The 15,673-nt window shown below is 44.2% G+C and overlaps 1 protein-coding gene across 3 annotated transcripts in view; it reads left to right on the forward strand.

The window, feature by feature from the left end:
* The first annotated feature begins 8,539 nt into the window (after window positions 1–8,539).
* Window positions 8,540–15,673, forward strand: part of LOC112117648 (stimulated by retinoic acid gene 6 protein-like) — a 37,229-nt gene continuing 30,095 nt past the window's right edge. For all 3 annotated transcript variants that reach the window (XM_026646406.2, XM_026646407.2, XM_026646408.1), the window contains exons 1-2: window positions 8,540–8,789; window positions 15,094–15,169. In XM_026646406.2, coding sequence (XP_026502191.1) covers window positions 8,770–8,789; window positions 15,094–15,169 — 96 coding nt within the window. In that variant the 5' untranslated portion in view covers window positions 8,540–8,769. The remainder of the gene's footprint in view (window positions 8,790–15,093; window positions 15,170–15,673) is intronic.

Below are 15,673 nucleotides of genomic sequence, written 5' to 3' on the forward strand. Positions count from 1 at the left end.
TTCTCCTTGTTTTAAGATCCAAGGAGTTTGGATCTGTATTCACCAGGAGTTGGTGAAAGGAAGGAGGGGGGAAGGGTCAATTTCTCCTTGTTTTAAGATCCAAGGGGGTTTGGATCTGTATTCACCAGGAGTTGGTGAAAGGTTTCTCAAGGCTACCCAGGGAAGGGAATTAGCTTTGGGATGGTGGCAGCGGACCAGAACTAAGCTGGTAGTTAAGCTTAGAAGTCTTCATGCAGGCCCCTACATTTGTACCCTAAAGTTCAAAGTGGGGATACAGCCTTGACAGGAGACTTGCTAAAAATTGCTAAGTCTGAAAAAGAACTGACAGCCTATCATTGGTATGAAGTTTTTACAGACTGGTCCCCGACCTCTAAGGGCACATTGGCTATTATGTTTCAGCCATCACTAGTTGTGTTAATATTGTCCTGTGTTTGCTTGCTAGGAATGTGTTGTATGTGCTGTTGGACAAAAAGAATGCTTGTTAAAGTACAACCACAAGCTCAAATTGTCTCTCAGTATATTGCTATGAAACAATTGTATAAAATATGACCCACTCAAAAATTGTTCTTGAGGGATCAAAAGGGGGATATGTAGTAGTAGGATTTTATGTTGGTATTTTGTATAATTTAGAATGAAGGGTTAAAAATAAATAATAATAATAATAATTAATAATAATACAGCATGTATTAAATGTATTGGTGTATGATTTGATCATATCCTGCCAGCCACCCTTTTTGAATAGCAGAAAGGAATGGCCTAATGGGCCATTTGGTAAAGATGCATCAGCTGGAATCTGTGTCTGGACTGATTTCAAGGCAATAACAGACCTTTTAAGGTCACCACTTTGTTGTGGGTTTAACATTTTAAAATAAGTAAAAGAATGCAATGACTGTTTTTCCTTTGCATTGCAATTTGATGTTCCTGTTCAAAATGTTCTGTGTAAATCAATTCTGTTTGTGTGTGAATGAGGAATGTGTGTGTTATACCAATAGAATAAAAACCAGCAGGATCTTATTAAGAGGGATAAGGCAAAGATGCCACATTTATTGTAAATATAATGATAAAGCAAAAGATAAAAGTAAACAACGTTGTTTGAATACTTATTCCTATTACTACTTATTCCTTATGCACACACACACATATATACATATATATATATATACACATATATATACACACATACATACATATATATACATACATATATATATATATATACACATACATATATTTTCATTCATACAATCATTTATTTAAGTTCTGTATAGGTGTTATAGTTACCAGCCTAGAAGTTGCTCATGCCAAGTTACTGGCCCGGTATCTTGGTCATGAGGATGGAGCCGAGTCTGTGTCAGGTGCACCTGATGCTCCTGGAGGCTGGCAGCAGAACCAGAGACTCAAAGTTATCAGTCTTGAGAGTCCATTCTTATAGGATTTAATTCCTATGTTAGTCTATGGGAGCTGTTTCATCCTGCTGTTGCTGACTCAATCAGCAGATAGCACATTCCTGGACACATTCCTGGGCACATTCCTGGTGGCTCCACATTGTCCAAAGTTTGTGTTTCTCATCCTTCCAGGTGATGGGGTGGATTCCAGTTTACCCTCCGGGGGTTGTCTGGTCATCCACTTGACACATTCTTCGGCCGATGGATACTCCCTTTCTAGGCTGGCACCTCCCTAACCATTCATGTATATCAAGCATTCATCAGCATACATTCCATATCTTAATCATATTTTAATTTACTGTCTCCACCACTTTCAGGGTGTGTGCTAATTCATTTGAGACTCCCGGCCCTTTAATCACAGAGGGTGGGGGGTCTGTCCTAGAAGCCATTGAATGAAGTGAAAGTCACTTAATGGCTTATAGTGTTTGTTTACATTGTATCAATTACTTCAAGAACAAAGTCAATTAACTTGTTTGTAAGTTTTACATAGTAAAGTATCTTTCACAGGATAGATATAATCAATGGTTTCTACAGACAGTAGCTTACAAGTTTTAACAGAAGACCCAAGAGATTTTTGTACTTGGTTGGATTTTAAAGTGTGGGGGACAAATTATGAGGGGGTCACTGTCACTTGGGGGAATCACTGTTGGTACCTTCTTTTATATCCCTACATGTGTATTAAGAGATAAGTGTGAAGGCCATCACTGAACCAGATGCTCTAGGGAGGAACCGAGGACAGACGCAAGGGTGCCAGGAGGCTGCAACACGCCCCTATTGAAATGTCAGAAGAGGGCAGATTGACAACTCTAAACATGAGACAGGCACCTATCAATGGGGACACGATAGCGGTGATCAAAACCAGCATGGGATAATTCCCTGAGAGACTTGATAAAAGAACAAGATAAAGGATGAGATGGACAATTTAGGAAAACAAGCACTCCAAACAGCATGCCGGTGCAAAACTCATTGGTCCCAATGAAGGGAAATCACTATATGAACAGGGTGTTTTGCCATGAAACTTTGGGTTTGTCCTGCCAAGACTTCCCTGGAGCATCGTGTCACGACCGACGGAACCGAGCTCCTCCCTACCCATGATCAACCTAGCTGGCCCCTAGATTGATCCAGACTCTGGACTGGTAACTAACATCAACTGGCAGGAGTGGATATAAACTGGACATTAGGAAGTTTAGACTTGAAATTAGATGAAGGTTTCTAACCATTAGAGGAGTGAAGTTCTGGAACAGCCTTCCAAGGGGAGTAGTGGGGGCAAAAGACATATCTGGCTTCAAGACTAAGCTTGATAAGTTTATGGAGGGGATGGTATGATGGGATAGCCTAATTTTGGCAATTAATTGATCTTTGATTATTAGCAGGTAAATATGCCCAATGGTCTGTGATGGGATGTTAGATGGGGTGGGATCTGAGTTACTACAGAGAATTCTTTCCTGGGTGCTGGCTGGTGAGTCTTGCCCACATGCTCAGGGTTTAGCTGATCGCCATATTTGGGGTCAGGAAGGAATTTTCCTCCAGGGCCGATTGGCAGAGGCCCTGGAGGTTTTTCACCTTCCTCTGCAGCATTCTCTGCACCTTGAGGTCTTTAAACCACGATTTGAGGACTTCAATAACTCAGGCATAGGTCAGAGATTTGTTACAGGAGTGGATGGGTGAGATTCTGTGGCCTGTGTTGTGCAGGAGGTCAGACTAGATGATCATAATGGTCCCTTCTGACCTTAAAGTCTATGAGTGTGTGAGTGTGAGTGTGTGTGAGAGAGAGATTGAATGCATATTTGTTGTATGGTCAATAAACGCAGTGTATTACCTTTTCCCCTGAAAAAGATCCTGTGTGCTTCTTATAAGCATAACACTATCTATCCCTCCCCTTACAACCCCTCTATTTCTCTATCTGTTTATCCCCTTTTGCCCCCTCTATATATGTATCTATCTATCCCCTTACGTCCCCTCTATCTATCTGTCTCAGCAATGGCTCAAGCAAAACAGAAGAGATACCAGAAAAAGCACAACCTATCTGATGCTACTTTTTAAAATATCAATTATTTGCCAGCTACTTAATCATGTTTTAGCAGAAACTCAATTCACATAGATTTCTTAGCAAAGGGAGCCTTTCTGCTAAAAATTTTAGTACACCTGCATGTCAGCCAAAGCTCTCTTCTTTAGGATACTGGAAAGGAGATAGAACAACATATAAAATGCCAGATTCAACAGCAACAGAGGTGACAACTTGCCAGTGTTACCTAAAATAACCAGATATGTGTCCCTCAGCATTTGCAGTACTTTCTTGTACTTCCCAAATGCCTTGAATACTGCAAATAGCAAAGTTCTCATTGCAAATTAGTTATTTAAGGTCACTGACATGCTTTTAGTCCACAAACCAAACTTGATGGAATGAAGTACGCCAATTTAAAAGGTCTCCTAGTTCATTCTGCGAGAGAGGCATACTGATGTGGAGGCTGGCTAATGTGTGTTATATTCTAGAAGCTGGACTCTCCATTACCAAATGATTCTTGAATTGATGCTTTTAAATTCTCTTCTTTAGAAGTGCCTACATGCCCTTTGGGTCCCTTTCTCTCCTCCCCTTTTAGACACAGTGTTGGAAATATGCCTGCCACGGCTGGGCTCTGGTACCTCTCACAATGAATAGCTCTTTAAATCAGAACAACCTGGTAATTCGAGATAACACCTTACACTGGGAAATCAAACTAAAGGTCAATCAGCCAACCTCACACAGCCAGCTGTGTTGCACCGGTGTCCAAAACAGAAGACTAAGGTGCTTCGATACCATGGTAAGAGGCCACAGAAGTAACTTAGAAACATCTGTGTAAAATTACTCGTGTAAGGGCTTGTCACAGGTCAGGGCAACTGCATTTGTATTTCTCTTTGGTGGTCCCTCAAGGGCACACACTCTAGGCTCCCAGCTGCCCAGCAGTTACCTCTTTTGTTATCTCTCTCCTTCCTGGCCTGGGTTTTTCCAGGCTGAACAGTTCCCTGCCTATACTGTGATGTCCCCAGCAAGCCAGACTCCTAAACAGGCCAGCGTCTTTTTGCTTTCTCTCCAAAGGCTTATGAACAGTGTAATTGCCAGCATTTATAAGTTACCACATAGCTCTTTCTGAGCAAGCACATTTATTCTTAAGGTGAAAGCATTCCAGAGAAAACATTAAAAACAACAGACATTCATACACATATGCTAAAGGTTTACCAGCGGTCACCTCTCAAGACTTACAAGGCCTCATATAGGCTAAAGTCCTTCCAACCTCTCCTAGGAAGGATTGGGACCTCCTTGGTAGGAAGGCCATTAAACTCAGGCAATTTATTTAAAGGTCCTCTCTCTATTGTTTGCTAAAGTATCCAGCCTGAACTAGTATATGTGAGCCTCTCTAGGGGGTGGTACTTCCCTGGAGGTGTTACAACCTGAGTTAATTTGCCTAATCAACCCCTCCTCCCCCCAGTTCTTAGTTCCTGGAGGAGCTGTGGTCACCCTCCCCCATGGAATTACATACAGTCACTGGCCTAACTTAATACTATAAGATCTCCTAAAGATATTGAGGGAAATTGCTGTATCTGTCCCAGTCTACACTTGCAAATTTAGCAAGATAGTTATTTCATTACAATTCCAAATGTAGACGAGCCCTAAGTGTTGGCAGGATTGGACCCTTAAAGCAAGATGTAAAACAGACCCCAAAAGAAGAGGTGTTGGAGAGGAGGGAAGGACGAAGGGTTTGCAGTACAGATGTCTGGAGATTTTGACTCTAGATGTAGTTGCAAGTGTTTACAGTAATCCCAAAAGTTCAGATGAGTTTAAAAAAAAATTTAAATCATTTTTTGCTCTCTTCTGATTTTTTTCCACTTCTGATTGTTAAAATGCTGCCAACTCTCATCAACTTAGAGCAAGCAAGGCAATTCTGGCCCTACTGGAGATCTCCCTAAAGGGCCCAACTGAGATCAGGGCCTCATTGTGCTAGGCCCTGTATAAAACATTGTGAAGGACAGTTCTTGCTCCCAACAGCTTACAATTTACTGCAAACTATAGTCATGAATATGGGACATGGAAACTGGAACTGCAAATTTCTCAATAGAGGCTACCAAACTTCCATGAAATGGGAACAACTTTTAATCCCTGCCGAGATGAGTTGTAGTCATATTGGTGACAGCAGGGGATCAGCACTATTGCTCACTAGTACTACCCCCGTACGTTTTTACATCTGAGGGAGGCTGCTTGCTTTCTGAAGAAATCAGTTTATTCAGTCAAGTGCTCACCATTCTGGAGCTTGCACTGGCACAGTCTTCCACACTCTGGCAACGCAGGGAAAGTGTCTCACAGACAGCGCTCTCCGTCTGCCACACCCTGTCCTTCAAGTGTCAGCCCATAGCCCAGTGGGACACACCACATTAGCTGGTACTTTGAGACACAAAGAGGAGGTAGTAAGCACTGTAATGCAGTCTCAGTGACCCTGCGTCTCCACTCCCATCCAGCCCCTGCCCCTGTCTGTCCTCACCCACTAGCCCTTATGTCTGTCTGTGACCCCCAGCAACCTTATGTGCCCCATGTGGTCTGTTTCCTGATATCCCGTCTCCTGATCTGACCTGACAGGTGCTGTGAACAAGGCAGGCTCTTTCTCATCCTTATGGAAGCTGGGGCTGGCTGGGAACTGCTGCTCTGTTCTAGTGCCACAACACCCTCTGGTGGGAAAAAGGCAGAACTGCAGCAACTTTCTGGCAGAAGTTATTTTCTGCAGAAAAAAATATGCATGGCACATTAATTATGGGTGCACACAGTGGCACAGAATTCCCCAAGGAGTAGCTTTTTTGGCACTTTACCACCTGGTGCAGCTGTGATGTATAAAAATCCAACTCTTTCCTTGTTCCTCATGGCTGGTGACTTTTACCAAGAAGCCGCAACAGCGCTGCCTATGCTAACTGAGCTGAGAGAAACTGGGAGTAGAAGGTGAAGTCTAGGACACCACTTATGTCTAAAGAAAACAGAGATACTTCCAGTTAGAAGCAGTAGTATTTGAGACCTAAGGCTATATTGTATACCCTTCGGTGTCTTTAGTTTATGCTCAAATAAGACTAAGGTTGATGACAATTGCAGGAATAGTAAGTCAGTCATACTAGCAGAGTAATACCAGCTCAGGATTCTGGCTAAGAGGGAAAGATTTTCATGTCTGACAGGGCACTATGGGTAGAAAGCAATGTAGGTCAACTGGCATTGTGGCAATAGGCCTTGGAAGAAAGTAGTAGCTTACCACACACCAAACAGATGGTGAAGACCCTAGCTGATTCAACCCAGGAAGTGGCAGGTGTATTTCTTTACTGGCAGAAGCTCATGAGTGGTCACGTATGTGGCTAGAAGAGAAACTTAACAAGCATCATTTTCTGTAGAACCCTGATGATGAGATTAAGGTTGAATTATGGGTCAGTGGTGAGGAGGGAGATGTAGTTGTACCTCCATTTGCTCCAAGAGGCATAAAAAAGGAGACCACTTACTCCGGTTTTTGACATATTATATGAGCCCTAGTCTTTGTCTGAATGCTGTAGTATTTATTTTGGGAGACAGTGTTTAAATACAGACACTTCTGTGGCAATGGCAGACTAGTGCTACATAAGACAGGGAAATCAGGAAGGTCTGTTGAACAATATTAAAACCTCAGGCTTACCTCCCTACCGTGCCAAGTCTGATGAGACTAGGAAATAGATAGTGTCACTGAGTAGGCACTCCCCGTCGCTGGTAGCTTGTTAGGATCTGTTGCTATAAGGGCTGATGAAACAGGACTAATATTGTTGAGTATTCTCTTTTGGAAGGGCTGGTCTATCAAGATTTCCTCCTTTGGAAGTAAGCCAGCCATACTTCCCCACCTTGATATTGAACGACAACATCTGCCCTTAGGAACTAAAACATCCCCCAAAGACAGTTAATTCAACTCCTACTGCATTCCCGTTGTGGTTTAGGCCCTTAAGACTGAACAAATGACTACATTTTTCCGTTTACATAGAGCTGAAATTTGACGAGTGATATCCAATCCTCGACTCTGGGAGCAGCCTTACCCTGCTTTGCTGTGAGAACCCCCACTCCTGGGCTGTTCACACACAGCCTCTAGCATGTAAGCTGCTCCCAGCGACACGAGTGAGCACTTTTGACCAGCCGCCGCTTGGATTGTGTGACTGAATGACACTAGCCAATATCTCCGTCATCAACCATTTCTTCTGTGAAACCCCATCGCTGGGTAAGCGGTCAAGTGAGGACACCTCCAGGTACAAAACCCTGATGCTCATGGGGGGTGTTTTCATATTGATGGTCCCTCTCTTCCTAGTTCTGGTGTCCTATGTTCACATCCTGGTCGCCATGCTGAAACACCTCCACTGCTAGTGGTAGTGGAAAGTAAATATATGCCACTTAGTATGTTACATTGCCTAGTGTTATGTGATCATTCAATGCAGGCTTGCAAAACTGATGAAAAATTACCAGGCCAGGCGCAGAATCTACTCATCCCCCTTTCTTCAGAGGATGAGGAGACTAAAAACGCTCATGGTGTTTATTGAGCATTAAAAAGAACTGGGTAAGTGACAGTGTCAGATTTTGCAAAGAAGATGCAATCACAGAATCATAGAAATGTCAGGCTGGAAGGGACCTTGACGAGTAATCAAGTCCAGCCCTCTGCACGGTGGCCGGATCCAATAAGCCTAGGCCACCCCTGACATGTTTGTCCAATGTGTTTTTAAAAACCTCCAATCATGGGGTTTCCACAACCTCCCTTGGAAGCCTCGTCCAGAGCTTGTGAAACCATATCCAAATGCATACACCTACAAGGTGCTCAACGGCTGGATACTGGGTTTCCTGGTTTATAAGGATTTCCAATCTCACTTTTAAAAGGTCCTGAATTCATGTAACATGCACAGGCATTTTTATAAGGATGGGCGCAGAGAGCATAGTTAAAACTGGATTCATTTCCCAGTGAGAAGCCTGGCAAAAACTAACCAATCAGTCTCTGCTTCCGTGACAGCTGGGCGAAAGCAACAAACTTACTGGCCAGTAAATCAGGAAGAGGTCACTGCCTTTCCTTTAGAGTTACCCTGGAGTCAGTGTCTGACAGGATGTTTGCTTTCCTGCTGGGCGGAGGCGGGGAGGAGTAGTGAAGCAAGGCGCCTAGTGTGCCCAATGCAGGCTGAGAGGATTGCAGCGCAGCAGCCAGGAAGAGTGCCCCCCAAGTGCCAGCTGTGTTCTGAGATCTGAGTTATTGCTCACGTCTGCACCCAGCAGCAGCATCGTGCATTAGCGCCTCGTGGAGCTCTCTGCTGCACAGCCAAGATGCTCTCTGCAGAGGCATGGTAAGTGCAAGCAGTAAAGCTGGGAGGATGGGCTTGGCTTTGGGGGGGGTTAAAGTGCAGTTGCCCAGCTCCTGGGTCCACAAGGGCAGATTTGATACGGTACTTTCAACACTTCATGCAAACGAGAGGTGTGTGGTCTGCAGAATCTAGTCTCTTTTTCAATCTGAGTCACCGGCTACTGCGGTCCTGAGGCTCCATTAATGAGGAACTAAAAGAAAATAAACCACAACTACAGCAAGGAGCAAAATGACATACACAGCAGTGGGCCCAATTCTGAGTTCACACTGCTTTTACCCAATAGAACTGCATTGGCTTCCATGAGTCACTCCTGATGTGTCCTGTGCCTGCCAGTGTCAACAAAGGACATAAAACACTCACTGGGACTGGCTCCCTTACAGCAGGAAGCAGTGTACTGTATCTGGGTTCTGCAGCAAAATGCACTCTCAGCCAAATCCCTCCCACATCGACACAGGCAGGGGCCTGTTAATCATTTCTACCAGCGCTCCACTTGAGAGCCCCGGTCTAACTGATACCATCACAATCTGTAGAGATCCATTCTTCGGTGTATTTTTTCAGTAAATGTGCTACAGTTATTGGTGGTTTGTATTTGCCTTGAGTTTGCAATAATTGTTAAAGTTGTACAAAATCAGTACATCAGATAATAAACTGGCAAATAGTCATGCACGGAAATTGTCCCATAGTGCTATAAAAACAGTGAAAAATGACTACACAGCAAAGTAATTGCTACTGTCCTAGAACAGACTGTACATGAAATTCTTGAACACCCATCCCATTTTCATAAAACATATTCATATCTAGCTGAACCATAAGTCATGGACTTCTTGCAGGAACCACAGAGTATAATTTTCTGGGAACTGAGAATAGATGGACATAACAGCTCTTTCTGGCCTTAGAATCTATAAGTTAAAGAAGCATCCAGTACATACTATACATTACTGTCTCAATAACAGTCCTAATCAACAGAACAAAGCACATATAGGAATATGACAAGCTCTTTGCATGATGGAAGAAATCAAAGGACATTCTCTTCATTTGCCAACCTATACTCTTTTCCAACATAGTCTCAGTACCCTATCTCCCTAAGAGTAGAATGATGTACTAGGTCCCCCGGCTAACCTGTCCCACAGGGACAGGTGCTTAGGGATTTAGAAGGTCAGTATTACTCTTTCTACCGGTGACTATAAAGCCAGACAGGCGAAGATGCAAACTAGAAGGAAGTGTTGATGTCAAGGCCAGTCGTGAGCAAATACAAAGTGCCAGGTCCCACTGAGCAGAGTTGGATTAAGATTAGGACTCCCCAAGCAAGACCTTTGCCTTTCTCTTGATTGCACTGATCTGATGTTTAACTAGGGGGGAAGTTTTCCATCTGTTGTTTAATCAAGGAGACACGATACTCTACAGTGGACTCCTGTGTATGGTATAAGCGCAGTATTTTCTGAAGACAATGCTAGATTTCTAACCCACCTGTCCAACACAGAACCAAAAATCCCCCCTCACCGGGATTCAAACTCCCTACATTTCTGGAGGCAAGGCTGTCCCCAGTTCTCACTTGGAAAGTCAATATAAAGATCCCAGCCCTCCATGAGCACAGCTTAGCAGGTCAGTTTGTTTCCACAGCTCAGATACCAGCTTACCTGTGAACCTGAGGAGCATTCTGGGTACTGCCATGCAAATGAGCATACTGCCTCAAGATTTCTATAGGAAAGGGGCCTTAGTGGTCTAAACTCCAGGGACAGATCCCAGCAAGGTTGATTTATCTCTTAATCCTCCCAAGGCAGATAAAATGCTGCATGCCATACAGCGGGCTCTGGGGAGGTTTCAGATAACAACTTAATAATGAAGGTCCTGTGCTGTTTGGACACTAAATCTCACATCATGGCACCTTTTGTAAGTGCAGAGGCTTTTCTCAGGGTCCTTGCCCAAAATGTCATCGTCCTGAGGTCTGATTCTGAGCTCACCCTGGTTTACACTCTTGTATCTCCATGACTTCTGATTCTTGTCTGGAGTGAGTGAGATCAGAATCAGACCCCACTCTGTCCCCACACAGTGTAGCCTACTTCACATCAGTCAGCTGCTGCTCTCAACCTCTCAGAGATTCATAGATTCTAGGACTGGAAGGGACCTCGAGAGGTCATCGAGTCCAGTCCCCTGCCCTCAGGGCAGGACCAAATACTGTCTAGACCATCCCTGATAGACATTTATCTAACTGCATCTGGCTGCATTTCATTGATGGTGCATACTGTAGCTTGTGAGGTGCTTCGGGACCTATCAGCATGGAAAGTGCTATGCAGATATAAAATACTGGTACAAATTCTGTTTTCAGTTATACTGGAGTGAAAGCCATTGTCTTCAAAGGAAGCTATATCAGTGCAATTGAAAGAAAATGTGGCCCATTGGGCCAGCTCCTCAGCTGAATAAATCAGCTAAGCATCCTTGATGTCAGTGTGAATCCTCCATATTCCAGCAGCTGTGTGTGTGCCAGGCCTCGCTGCAATGACACAGAAGACAGTCACTCTGCCGTATGTTGATGAAAACGGTTTTGTCCTGAGATGCATTAGAGCCAACATCTGCCTCACATTTGCAGGGACCGTGAATTGCAAACATTTCCTGGTGTCTATTTTTGGCATTGTGTCTGCTCAATCACTGTCTAGCGCACATCTGAACTCCAGTGGTTGTATGCAACCGCATGTGTTGGGTCGCATGCAGTGCTCACTTCTCCAGGCCCACTCCTTTGGCACCAAAGAGATAAGTGGGAGCTATGCAGTAGAAAGAGAGCTGGCACTCTAGAAAATGCAGGATGGGTCAGACTGTGTTAACTTAGCTGCAGATTCCCCAGGGGCTGATGCAGGTCTGATGCTAATATGACTATAGCTAATGTAACACCAATTTTTAAAAAGGCTCCACAGGCGATCTTGGCAATTACAGGCCGGTAAGCCTAACTTCAGTATCAGACAAATTGGTTGAAATTATAGTGAAGAACAAAGTTATCAGACACATAGACGAACACTATTTGTTGGGGAAGAATCAAGACGGCTTTTGTAAAGGGAAATCATGCCTCACCGATCTATTAGAATTCTTTGAGGGGGTCAACAAGCATGTGGACAAGGGTGATCCAGGGGATATAGTGTACTTAGATTTTCAGAAAGCCTTTGACAAGGTCCCTCACCAAAGGGTCTTAAGCAAAGTAAGCTGTCATGGGGTAAGAGGGAAGGTCCTCTCCTGGATCAATAACTGGTTAAAAGATAGGAAACAAAGGGTAGGAATAAATGATCAGATTTCACAGTGGAGAGAAGTAAATAGCAGGGTCCACAGGTATCTGTACTGGGACCAGTGCTGTTCAATATAGTCATAAATGATCTGGAAAAAGGGGTAAACAGTGAGGTAGCAGTTTGCAGACCATACAAAATTATTCAAGATAATTAAGTCCAAAGCAGTCTGCGAAGAATTACAAAGGGATTTCACAAAACTGGATGACTGGGCAACAAAATGGCAGATGAAATTCAATGTTGATGAATGCAAAGTTATGCATATTGAAAAACATAATCCCAAGTAACTATACATACAAAATGATGAGATCTAAATTAGCTGGTACCACTCAAGTAAGATCTTGAAGTCACTGTGGATAGTTCTCTGAAAACATCCACTTAATGTACAGTGGCAGTCACAAAAGCAAACAGAATATTAGGAACGGGATAGATAATAAGACAGTAAATATCATAATGCCACTATATCAATCCATAGTACACCCACATCTTGAATACTGTATGTAGCGCTGGTCCTGCCATCGCCAAAAAGATATATTAGACTTGGAAAAAGTACAGAGAAGAGCAACAAAAATGATTAGGAGGCATGGAACAGCTTCCATATGAGGAGAGATTAAAAAGACTGGAACTTTTCAGCTTGGAAAAGAGAAGACTAAAGGGGGATATGATAGTGTAGTGCCGCGACAACTCACCGGTGTAGCACCTCCTGCTGGTTGTCCTGGGAATTAGATCTTTTCCAGCTCCAGAGCGCCCTCTGCCGGCTGATGTCTCGCCTGCCGCTGGCCCCTGTGTCCCTCCCAGACCCCGGTGCCCTTTTCCTCAGGGCTCTGCCACAGCAGTACCCCCCACACTCTGGGTCTCCCCTCCCAGGGGAACCCCTAACTCTTTCACCCACCTTGCCTCAGTGGCTACTGCCAGTCATCAACTAGCCCCCTTTCTCTGGGGCAAACTGCAGTCTGTCATGGCCACTCATCATTAGCAAGGGGTTCAGACCAGCTGCCTCTGTACCTGTTTTGGCCTTTAACCAGGCCCGCAGCCTGGGGAGTTGCCAGGCCGGAGCTCCCCAGCGCCTCTTGCCTTTCCCCAGCCCTGCTCCGTTCCCTGAGCTCCCAGGCAGCCCGGTCCTTCTCCCTCCAAGGCTGGAGAGAGAGTCCTCCAGCTTTTAGCCCACAGCCCTCTTATCAGGGCCAGCTGGGCCCTAATTGAGCTGGCCACAGCTGTGGCTGCTACTCCAATCAGCCTAGCTTGGCTGTTTTAACCCCTGTTTTCCAGGTGTGGGGCAGCCACCCCACTACAGATAGACATCTATAAAATTGTGACTGGTGTGGAGAAAGTGAATAGGGAAGTGTTATTTACCCCTTCACATGCCACAAGAACCAGGGATCACCCAATGAAATTAATAGACAGCAGGTTTAAAACAAACAAAAGGAGTCAACCTGTGGAACTTGTTGCCAAGGGACGTTGTGAAGGCCAAAAATATAATGGGGTTCAAAAAAGAATGAGATAAGTTCATGGAGGATAGGTCCATCAATGGCTATTAGCCAAGATGATTAGGGACGTAACCCCATGCTCTGGGTATCCCTAAGCCTCTGACTGCCAGAAACTGGGACTGGATGATAGGGGATAGATCACTTGATAATTGCCGTGTTCTGTTCATTCTCTCTGAAGCATCTGGCATTGGGCACTGTCACAAGACAGGATACTGGACTAGATGGACCTTTGGGATGACCCAGTATGGCCATTCTTATGTGGATCTTCCTAGGCCCACCTCCTCTCACCATTGTCCTGCTCCTCCCAGCCACTGATCTCCACCCTATAAGGGAGTGCAACACCATGGAGGCAGCCCAGCCCCACTTCTACACAGGCAGACGGAGAACCATGTCTGGAGGACGCCTTCTGTATGTGGATCCCCACAGCCTGACGGGGCTTGCGACTGGATCTCAGGGGAGCTGCACAGTTAAAAGGGGTAGGAACATGCAAAGAAATCAAACTGGTGCAACTCTGCTGTCAGGAATGCAAAGGCACAATACTACATACATTACTGAAGTCAGACAAGACTCCCAAAGAGGTGTGAGAATGGTCCTAAGGAATCACCTGGGCAGAAAAAATCATTGTTAAAAATAGTGTGGCTTCAGAAGAATGTTAAAAATCAATGGTTAAAATGATACTGATAAACAAAGAAGCATGGAGCTGTACATAGCTCCTGGCCATCTAGTCTATTCTATTTCAAATTTGGAGAAGGGATCTAGGCAAACTGACCTCAACATTTCAAACTTGGGTGCCTAGCAGTAGGCACCTAAATCCGTATTTAACCACCTAAATTAAGGTGGTATTCTAAATTAGGCGGTGCTTGCCCAACTCCTATAGAAGTCCATGGGAGCTGCAGGTGCTCAGCACCTTTGAATATCAGGCCACTTTTATTTGTACGCCTCACTGTAGATTTAGGAACCTACCCTTAGGATCCAAAGTTTGACAATTTGGGCATTAGGTTTTAGGACGTAACAGGCCAATATCTACTGTCATATCAAAGATACTTAAAATGGCAGTAGACACACAGCTAATGGACCATATGTAGACGGGAGGACATACTATATTTTTCATACAAAACAAAGAGGGGGAATCCATACTTTACGTGCAAAATGGAACTCAACCTTACCTATGGACTGCTAGTCCCATGCTGATGAGCCTGACAGGAGAAGACTTACCCATGGACTTAGCAAACCCTATACCAAATGGAAAAGGTATTGATTTTGCCAGTACTGAATATGGGAACTCTGAAGCAAACCGGGGAGTGTGGGGTGCCTCTTTGCATGTCAGAATCCAGAATTATCTTCCAGCTGGCTATCTCATAGCTGTGTTAGTATCGGAACCATAAGAACAACCCAAAAAGTTTGGACTTTCTTGCATGAGTGCATTGAGTTATTTCTACACACTCACAATCAAAGGTCTGCTATTCAGAGAGCATAGTCCAGGAGAGTATGCTAAACTAATGTGTTTATTATCTGCTCACATGTCTCCAGGGGCTGGCAGACAAATGTCACTTGTGAGAGTTCAGTAGACATGGACCTGGTTCTGCATTACTCCCTTATTCCATCGGTAAGTAAACCAAGTCACCAGCAGCCTGGAGCTGCCATGCTCAGCAGAAGTACTGTTAAATGTATCTTGATTATGTGCGATAATGGATCAATTCCTTGCTGCAATCACAGCTCTCAATTCAGAAACAAGCCACAATAGCATCAGACACTGAAACACTGCAAAATGCTGGCAGGAAACTGAAAAATGCTTACACCAATTTTATACGGGAAACAAGCCCTCCTAATATCTACAAACATACATGTGCCAAATTTCAGTGTTCCCTCATATTGATTTTAAATATACTCTAGGACCTTATGTGTACACACAACCTGTGTGTGGGCTCTGGGGGGATTTACTTAACCTGTTTCCTTTCATAGAGTTAGCTTATTAGGCTTATTGCCTAGGGGAACTGATTCAGTCATGTTTGCAGTCATTCTGGGTGGGCAGGATCCTCTGGATCTTTGTGGAACCCAAAGGATCTCTGCTTTTCATACTCACACCACACCTTGGGCCCAATTATGAGTT

Source organism: Terrapene carolina, unplaced genomic scaffold (assembly GCF_002925995.2).
Source record: "Terrapene carolina triunguis isolate 2854851 unplaced genomic scaffold, T_m_triunguis-2.0 Scaffold35022, whole genome shotgun sequence".
Classification (NCBI taxonomy): domain Eukaryota; kingdom Metazoa; phylum Chordata; order Testudines; family Emydidae; genus Terrapene; species Terrapene triunguis.